The sequence below is a fragment of the Typha angustifolia genome, chromosome 2, assembly GCF_048772165.1.
Source record: "Typha angustifolia cultivar Huaian chromosome 2, ASM4877216v1, whole genome shotgun sequence".
Classification (NCBI taxonomy): domain Eukaryota; kingdom Viridiplantae; phylum Streptophyta; class Magnoliopsida; order Poales; family Typhaceae; genus Typha; species Typha angustifolia.
The window spans coordinates 3,973,220-3,983,149 of NC_133240.1; the positions used below are offsets into that span (position 1 = coordinate 3,973,220).

A 9,930-nucleotide genomic window follows, 5' to 3' on the forward strand; every position below is an offset into this window, starting at 1 on the left:
ATTATTTTACTAAAGATAATGGGATGAATGAGCGAGCCTACTTCGTCTTTCAATCTCCTGCTTCGTTTGATTGAACCTACCCGGACCTAAGACTTTGAAGCCTTCATTCCCTTTGTTGCGTACTCAGGCATGTAGGCTTTTTTCCAGCCTTTGATAGGACAATAATATGACTCTTTCAAAGGCTAGAGAATGCACTTTCTTTCTGCAGGACAGAATATCAGAACTTAGTGTGCAAGGCTCAAGAAAGGAGCGGAGAAGGGTTGTGCGCCCTCCACCGCTTCGAATCGAGGTAGACACAAGAAAAAGGTAGGATAACCAAAATATGAGCACACTAGCATGGCTCGCTTCGCTTTTCGACGCGAAGCTCGCAGCTTCACTTCAAAGCCGCCAAACTCCTTTAGCTTTGATGCTTCAAAGAAGGCTATAGTATTGTCTTGCTTTGACGCATCCCTTTTGACTTGCTTTTTTGGGCTTAAAAATTATAAGAAATTGTCTTTTTGCGCTTAAAAACAAAAGAGGGCTATAGAATGTCTTAGTTTTGTGGTTAATCAACCATCTTCAACCTATCACTCTCTGATCAATAGGTTCTACTAGGAATCATAAGTCATAACCATCCTCCACAATTTGGCTTTGGTCACCGAACCATAGAGAATCTACCTCACGAAGATTTGAGGTAGGGAATAAAGTGAGCAAAGCAGTGGCATCAAACGGTATGTTATGATAGACTGTAAGTTTGCAAGACTACAACAAGCAATCGACAACTACAACTTCCTAGCACGGCCATCGGTCTTCAATCACTTGTTCAATCAAACTATAACGAATCTTTCAAGGCTTGGCTAGCGATGTGAATCAATTGAAGTAGCCATGGTAAATACGGAAATAGGCACACGAAAGGAAGTTCATCATTGATTTACGGTTTGAGTTTTGGTTTCACTTTCTCTTTCAGTTGAAGGAGTAAATGAAATTGAATATGAATAAAGAATTTCAAAAATGAAATAGTAATATCCCGCCTGGTCTCAACTCCCACAAGTGGTCAATATTGGTCGTGTACATTCCATCAATCATGTATTATCCCTTCAAGTCCTCTTTCAATTGATCAAGAGAGGATTTGTCTTTGTTGTTAATGAGAAGCCCTTGGTCTCACTCGGTCAAGCTAGTAAGGGATGGCTGGCAGAGGCAGAGTTATCATCTGTCTCTATCGCCTTCCTTTAGTGTGTGCTTAAAATCTATATCTTAATCACTATTTGTCACTTTAATCAACTATGCAATCAATCTCTATGGTGCACCATATCTGCAGTTAATCTTTTTCTGTATTTTATCAGCAAGTATCATTAAAAGCAATAGATAAGGAAATATCTAATCTCATCTCAATAAATAAAAGTGTATAGCATAAGGCAAGTGCATAGCGCTATAAGCCGACCAATCAGGTTTTGTACTATGCTTAGCCAAGTAGGATAGGAGGAGCACTAGTACCGAATCCTTGAGATTGGAATTCAATCTCAAGAAATTCATTCAACTGAAAAAAAGCATAAAAGTTTTTTGTGTTCAATACTGGTGGGCACATAAAGTGTTGTAGTATAGAAGTCCTACTGATGTTAGCTTTAGCTCTTCTTCTTCTGCTAAGGGTCATCCATAGCTTCTTTGCTTTGAGCGAATCCCATGTAACGAACTCTTTGGATTCAATACTCCCCACTGCCCGCTCTTTTGTCAACTGCAACTAGAAACTATAAAAAAGCCTTTGCATGGCCTTATTTTTCTTGCCTAAAACTTGAGCTTTTAGGTGTGCGATTCATGGTAAGCAAGAAAAGGACTACGCATTAGTAAGCTTAGGGGGCAACAGCTTGAGCGCATTGGCACTCAACCCTTGCTTGTTTAGTAGGACACTCAGCCGCTGCTTATTCTTCCGCACATTTCGGTGCTTGGCTTTTTGCTTCTTCTGCAGCTTCCCTTGCTTGGTTACGTGAGTCCCCTCAGTAGGCCCTTATTCATTGCAAGACCTGTTCAAATTCAAGCTATTACAAGACCTTTTTCTGTTGGTATATATTTAGCCATGGTCTATTGCCAAAATATCTTTTCTATTAAAGCCCCTATTTCTTTTTCGTCTTAAGGCACTCATTTTTTCTATTTTTTTATCTATGTAAATCTTTATTTTGGTATATCACATCAATTTATCCTCTTTTCATAGTAGATCCGATCTTCTCTACGCCTCCATTTCGAATCTCTCCCGCCATTAGTCTTCTGGAGACTTTAATCTCAATCTCTCAAATGGTAAATCAAATGAATAAGTTTCGTAATATATCCCCCTCCCACTGCTTTCTGCTTCTCCCTCGGTGTTAGCAAAGTCCAATCAATTCATCAATTGCTTATACTTGACTTGCTTGCTCAGTTCTGCGCTTCTGCTTGCTAGCAGCTCTCATCTTTCATTTTTTGCCTTATCTTTTATTCATATCCCATCTTCCGCTTTCATCGCTCGTACTTGCTCTCGTCCGCCACACTATCTTCTTCTTAGCCTCATTTGGTGTTAGATACCACATTTTCTTCCCCTACATGTCCATGAACATATTTTTGAGTCTGCGACTATCTTTCAGAGTAAAATGGGGGTAACAATGCACGAGAACAGGAGCTTTAGTGTGTCTCCAAAAAAGGGAGTGAATTTATGGGCCACTCACATGTTGGTTGTCAATTCTCATGCTTTCATCTTTTGCTTTCTTTTAAGGTCCAACTGACCGGTTACTTGCATTTCTACTTTATTAGTAGAGCAAAGAATTCCTTTCCTTTTTCTTCTATTAAGAAGTCCATTTATCCACGTGTTCTTTTATTAATGATCTTCCCCCTTGCCTTTTGAGCTGGGGCAAGATATCAATCTATTCATTCCTGCCTTTCAATAAATCGCTTAGCTCTACTTCTCGATCAATCCCCTTTATTCATGGCTTGAATTTATTGTCATTTTTTCTTTTTTGTAAAGATATTGATAGCCAGTTAATTTTTATCCCGCTAAAGAATGAGTGGTTTTTTTTATTCAATCGGTCTTGGCCTAAGATAAGTGATCTCTAAAACTGAAAGCCTTTCAACCAAAAATTACCAATATCATGGGCTGACGAGTAGCTCTTTCCAAATAGGTTGAGTAGCTCTTTATAGAAAGAGAATGAAAAGGAGATCTAACGTTGGGATTCACACACAAACTCATCCTATTCTTCTTCCTATGCTATGCACCTGCCTTTGAGAGCCTTTTAGCTAGTTCCCTTTGTCGGCATCATTGAACCTCGTTAGTATTTCTAAGAGAATGTGAAGCTCAAAATGAATGGTCAAAAGAATTGATGATTCGTGTTTAGTTGTAGATCTTCGCGTAGTCTTAAAACCTGCATTGTAGAGAGGGGAAGAAGCACCCCTTTTCCTGCCGCTCCCTTTGCAGATTATTGTCTTCTTGGAAGTGAGAACACTACTACCCGACTTATAAGCCCTTCACTCCCCATCTTCATCCGTCATGCCACTGGTACTAAAAATAAATAGATCGCTCTAGCTTTCTCCCCAATGGAATAATCTGGACCCTGGCGAAAGGGTCTCACAATCCGATGACAAAGATAGAAAAGCTCCCAATTAGGTCAATAGCAAGCCAAGTAGTTGATAGACCAAATAAACGTAGTAGTTGTGATGAGACCTTTGAGCTCTATTTTGGATTCAATAGCCTGCACTTGCCTTTAGGGGATCGAAGTTGGATGAATCTCTAGTGATTCGTTCCTTCCACCAGCATCATTGAACCATGTTAGTATTCTAGAAGAACTAGAAGCTCGAAAAGACCAATCAAAGCAATTGATCCGTTTTATTCTATTCTTCTCCTTGTTTTATAGCACACCCATGTATAGGGAATCAGATTGAAGAAATACATCGATGGCCTCGAATAGATTAGCTTGAATCGAACTGTCCCTATCCCTATCAGTCAAGCATGTTTGCCCTCAGCCGATACGAAGCCAACCCAACTCCCGTCCTCGTGAGTGAGTTTTGCTCGTCATAAAGAGAGGGAAAGAAGGGCATAAGTTAACATTGAATGACTTTATGATTGTTTCGAAGGCGATAAAGGGAAGAGATAAACAAACTAAAAAGGATTGGGGTAGTACGGTGGCATCAACCTATCCAACTATTTCTCGACCGGCCCAGCTGCTAGTCCCTGCGATGAGGCTCAACTCGTTGCTTCAATGATTTGGACAACCTTGACAACCACCGGGGATCTACTTATCGAAGGGGTATTACAACTATAAAAGACTTTGATTACCTTAACTATTGACACGAGATCATTTAATCGATTACGATGCAAATGCAACTAACATGATGATGTGGGCACCATCTTCAATTTGACCAAAATAGAATTACTCGAGTCCAATTTTGGTCTAATTGTTGCTTTTTTAATTCAAATAATCAATTGAATTAATCAATTGACAGATATGGTAGCCTATATGCGGGGGATGTCCATATTAAGTTATTACCTAAATTGGGTTAGTCAATTTAGGTAAGGTTTAATCAATTAGGATCCTATTAGGAAATGAATTCCTATTAGAATTTCAATTGATAGTTATGGTAAGCTCATATGTGGGGAGTGTCCACATTGATTTATTACCTAAATTGGATCAATCAATTTAGGTAAGATGATCAATTAGAGTCCTATTAAGAAATAAGTTTCTATTAGAATCAGCTAGAATTAAAGTTGTTAACCTATTTAAGGGTTATTACATGAGAAACAAAGACAAGTTGGAATAAGATTTATTTGAGATATCTCACTTTCTCCCCTGTGGTCTTCTTCTTCTTCTCTCTCTCTTTCTTTCTCTCCCTTTCTCCTACTCTATCTTAAGATCCTTCTTTAATCTCTTCTACTTCCTCTCTAAACCTCTCTTCTTCTTCAACCTCTACTTTTTTCGTTGGTTATTGTTGCTGTCCAAAAGATTCCAATAGTGAAAGAGAATCTTTGAGTGCCCGAACGTGAAGAGGAGGACTTGGTTTTCAAAGTAAAAGCATTACTATTCTATTTATTGGTAAACCTAAACTATAAAGTCTTTCCTTACACCATATTTTAGGTCTTTCTACTATCAACGTACCTATTTGAGAGTTTAGGAAGCTATTGCCTTATCTGAGTGGTTTTCTCTCCTTCCATCTAGTAATGATCCTTTTATTTAATTAACTTCTTATCAGTTATTGCTTACTATATTTTACTTTAGTTACTTGTTTGGATTGATTGTTCTCCAAAACATTACATTCATACTAGATTTGCATCAATTGACGTGCCTTAAAATATACTTTCCATGAAGGTTTTGGGCCCCTTGGTAGTTTGCTTAGGTTCCCACCTTGCCCAAGTGGTTCGTGCATATCTTGCTTCAAGGGGTTGGATCTTCTATCCAAGCGTCAGAGATAAGTTTGATACTAAAGAAACAGCTAGTGAACTCATTCGTTGGTCCACTTCAATATCCGTCTGTCTTTCGATTATCTATGTATATATCTTTTTTGACATTTTTTAGCTCATTTGCATTCCACATGAGTCTGTTAGCAATCCCAACCCCGACTAACCTTTTTTTCTGAAACCACCTCATTTATCAACCTATTACCCTTAAACAACAAGACTTATGTCCTAATCCCCACAGTTATGCCCATTAGAACATGGGAGAAATCACTTCAATCAACAACCATTTCAATCATTCTCTCTCACTCTCTCTCTCTCTCTCTTCATAAGCTTTTTAATAAAATATCTCATAAATCCATTTCTTATTCTAGAAAACATGATCACTTTTTCATATTAATTCAAGCATGCAGCAGACATGTATCAATGCAGATCTATAGGCATACAATGTAGACATGCATGCAATGCGGAACTACAAGCGTAGAGGACTTACAAACATACAATATAGGCCTGTATGCAGTGCGGATCTACAAGCATGCAACACGGGCATATACACATTACAGACATAAGCATGCAGTGCAAACCTATAAGCTTGCAATGCAGACATGTATTCATATAGATCTACACTATACAAGAATTTAAGCCTCTTCTCATTTTTAACCATGTTTTAAGAAAAACAAGTATTAGATGTCAAACTAGGTTAAAAGATCAAATAATAATTTTAGCGCTCAAAAAGGGTGTTAATAAAAATGTTTTACGAAAAATGGGTATAACATATGAAAATCAGGTTAAAAAGCAAAACAATAAATTTAGCAGGCAAAACAGTTGTTAATATTTGGTAATGATGCTCTAAGAAAGAAAGGATATAACATGTTAAAAACCAAGCTTAAAGGGAAAACTATAGTTTTAATGGTCAAAATAGGTGTTAATATTTTCTTAACCATGTTTTAAGAAAATTAGGTATAACATGTCATTCACAGGGTAAAATAGTAATTTTTGCAATCAAAATAGGTGTTAATATTTTTTAACCATGTTTTAAGAAAAATAATAATTGATCTTATGTATTAGTACTCAAAAATTCTCAAAACAATTTCACTCTTCTCCTTCACTTTACTTTGAAATTCATCTCACATCAACTTTAATAATCACGCTACTACACTAGTTCCCAACCAAACACCATAATAGCCTAAATGGTGTATAAGCCATGGTTCCATGTTTCGGCCAATCTCGAGTGGGATCAGCCTAAACGGATTGGGATCGGCAATAACCAACCTAAACTAGACTGGTTTGAGCTACATATCAGCTAGATCGGCTGATCCTGCCCTATACGGGTTCTCCTCTCTTGTCTCTCTAATTGATTTTCAATTCTTTCCCACTGGTGCCCTATCTCTCTTATTTCTCTCTACTTCCTCTCTCTAGCGCCTCCCTCTCTCTTCTTCCTATTTCTTTTCTCCAATCTCTTTCTCTGCCTGTCTTTCTCTCCGTCAATCTTTGTTACTACAGAAGATTTTCTGCTACAGTAACAGAGAGTGAGATGAAAAAATGAGAGAGGGAGGAAAGAATTAAGAGGGAAAGAGAAAGGAGAGAGAGAATAAATGAAAAGAAAATCAGAGAAAAAAAATTACCTTGCAACAATAAGAAAGAGAGAGAGGAAGAAAGAGATTGAGAGAGAAAGAGAGAGAAATAAAAAATTAAATCTGCCTTGTGGCAATAGAGAGAGAGAGAGAGAAGATAGAGAGAAGGAAAGAAAATTAAAGAAAAAATAAATTTGCCTTAGCAATAATAAAGAAAGAGAGGAAAAGAGAGAGAAGGGGAAAGAAAAGGGAGAACCAATTTGATACTCATCAAAGTTTTGAATAAGTTAATGTAATTTTCTTATCATTTTTCTAAATTTTTAGAAATTTTTCTATATTTTTAAATAATATTTAGAATTTATATGATTAAAAAACAGTCTGATCCTATACGAGCAACTGATATGAGGGATACTTATTGTTTTTTTGGATGGCCAATCGTGATACCAAGTTTTGAAACCTTAGTATAAGCTTTCTTATGCAAGTTTAAGAAATGAATATAGCTAAACTAGTTGGGAAGTTATTCCACAACCAAATCCCACCTAAATGTTCTATGAATAAGCCCTAGGATGAGGCACAACATCGATAACATGGCCTACTTGAGCCCCATTCTCATTAGATCAAGCAAGTATCACCATAGGTGCATGTCTAACAGTGACAACATTATCTACCGTTATCTGCCACTGATTAGCAACCTGTAATACTCCAATATTCATGTGAAATTCCCGTATCTGACTAAGCCTGTTGAATGCTCATATTTGCTTCAAAATGCATGTGAAATATGTGAACCTTCACTCCCTTTGATTGCATGAATGGAAAAATAAGTGACAGTTTAAGAAGAAAGGTTTGGAAAAAAAAAAGAACTTACCTGATTATCTCCTTGTTACTGATATCATCAACATCAGCACTGCTCAGACAAATCTTTTTGATTGCATACATTTTTTCATCCAATTTGTGTTGACATGAAAAGACAACTCCAAAACCGCCATGGCCTGCAATATAAAAGAAAGAATGAAAAGTTAGCACAAAAATGCAAAAAATATGTAGGGAATGATAACTTACAGGTTAGTATGATCAGTTCCTCACTGATCTCTGAGATCTCATTGAAATCTTTGAAATATCGAGAACCAAAATACTCTGGATCCTCATGCTGAATGTTGTCATGCAATGTTATATGGGTGAGAAACAGTTAAGCTCATCTATAAAAGAGAAGACATTCTATTTTTAAAGTAGATCAATATATCGTACCTCATCATGATCATCACTGCTAGCCATCTCAAGCTTCTACTTCTGCATAGTATAAATAAATTATTGGTTAGGCAAGCACTACATATTAAATGCTTCTACTTTGACTCATTCTACTATAATAACTCTGGGAAAGTTCTGCTCAATACACCATAAAGTTTTAAATTGTAATACAAGGTTGATCTAATTCAAGCTTGAACTCATTCGACCTCTTATTCAACTTAAATTTAATGAATCAAGTTTGAATTACATTCAACTGCACAAAAACCATGAACAAACAAGATCTAGCCAAGCGTGATTTGAGTTCATCACAATTATCACCAAGCCTTGTCTTTGCGTGATTGGAAATTGGCTTAAAATTAAGCTCTACCAGAAATTAGATGACTCGGACTCTGAATATCAATCCTATGCTTGAAATTAATTTCAAAACAAGCTTGATGCTTACAGAAAATTCCTTCAGTCAGGTTATTTGGCAGGCCTAAGTTGGCTATCAGACCACATTGTAATCAAAAGTAAAATAGTTACAAAAATATGTTAACCAGTCTTAAAGAAATTCACGGCTGCCAAGTACCCAAGACTGCAGGAACTTGCTGCAGTCACGTCTGCAGAGGATCTGTTTTTGCCACTAAATGCTGATTTTCTGTGTATAACTAATGAGAGTTGATAATTGAACCAAAATACAACATCAGCATGCAAGCAAATGGGTAATGGTTGAATATTTCTTGGGGTACAATAGTAATACATCAACAGATATAAATCCAATCATCCCACAAAAAGAGAGCAAGATAAGACTAATATGAAAAGAGAGCCAGCAATAACTTTACCTTGTTAAAGATGGTTTGGAAATATATAACAAGGAATATTGAAATGCAACTGTATTAATTCAAGAAATCAGATGGAAGAAGAAAATTGCACTCACAGGGTCGACGACACTCCGACGGCCAAAACCGATTATTGCACTTCCGCCGGTGAAGGACGAAGAAGAAAATTAAGATGAGGAAGAAGAAAGGGAAAGAGTAGGGGAAGGAGGAGGAGGTAGAGAAGAAAGGTCCAGTGCCCCCGGCGGAGGGGGTTTCCCAAGCTTTTATAGCTGGGCATCGCGGGATTCCAGATTTCTTTCTTTCCCTCCATTTAAGGGAAAAAAAAAATAGGTTCTCTTTGGCCTGAGTGTTCTTCTCTTTCGCCTCCGGAGATGGGATCAGACCCTAAACAGGGAGAGACGCTGGCTTTCTACTGAGTCGAAGGGAGGGGAGCGGGACCTTTCTATTTTAGCAGGAGGACGATTTCGAATTTATAGGTAAGAAGCGGGGAAAGCCCTCGTTCCTCTTCGTTAGGCTCCTCCGCCGAGTGATTTTTTATTAACACCCTATTTTCGTCATTTTTCGATTAACACCTCATCTTTAAAGATTTTGTAACCTAAACCCTCCTTTCTAATATAATTTTTTATATGATACCTCCCAACCATTTTGATATCAATCGAAAAATATTATATTAGAATACTAATATAGAAATTATTCTTTGGTGGAATTAGGGCTGTCAAAATAATCGAGCCGGCTCGAGCTCGGCTTGAGTTCGGCTCAACAATGCTCGATCAAGCTCGACTTGAAAATAGACTGAGCCAAGCTTAATCATTAAAGCTAAGCTCGAAATTAAATTCGAGCCAAGCTTCATCCCGAGCCAGCTCGATCGAGTCGACTCGATAAGGCTCAAATATATATATAATATGAGTAA

The 9,930-nt window shown here is 37.4% G+C and overlaps 1 protein-coding gene across 2 annotated transcripts in view; it reads right to left on the reverse strand.

Moving 5' to 3' along the window:
• The window catches only part of LOC140774583 (eIF-2-alpha kinase GCN2-like), a 33,728-nt gene extending 24,248 nt beyond the window's left edge, over nt 1–9,480 (reverse strand). For both annotated transcript variants that reach the window (XM_073117642.1, XM_073117634.1), the window contains exons 1-4: nt 9,119–9,480; nt 8,203–8,244; nt 8,041–8,104; nt 7,823–7,946 (exon numbers count right to left, since the gene is read on the reverse strand). In XM_073117642.1, the coding sequence (XP_072973743.1) occupies nt 7,823–7,946; nt 8,041–8,104; nt 8,203–8,229 (215 nt within the window). In that variant the 5' untranslated portion in view covers nt 8,230–8,244; nt 9,119–9,480. The remainder of the gene's footprint in view (nt 1–7,822; nt 7,947–8,040; nt 8,105–8,202; nt 8,245–9,118) is intronic.
• Between the last annotated feature and the right edge of the window lie 450 nt (nt 9,481–9,930).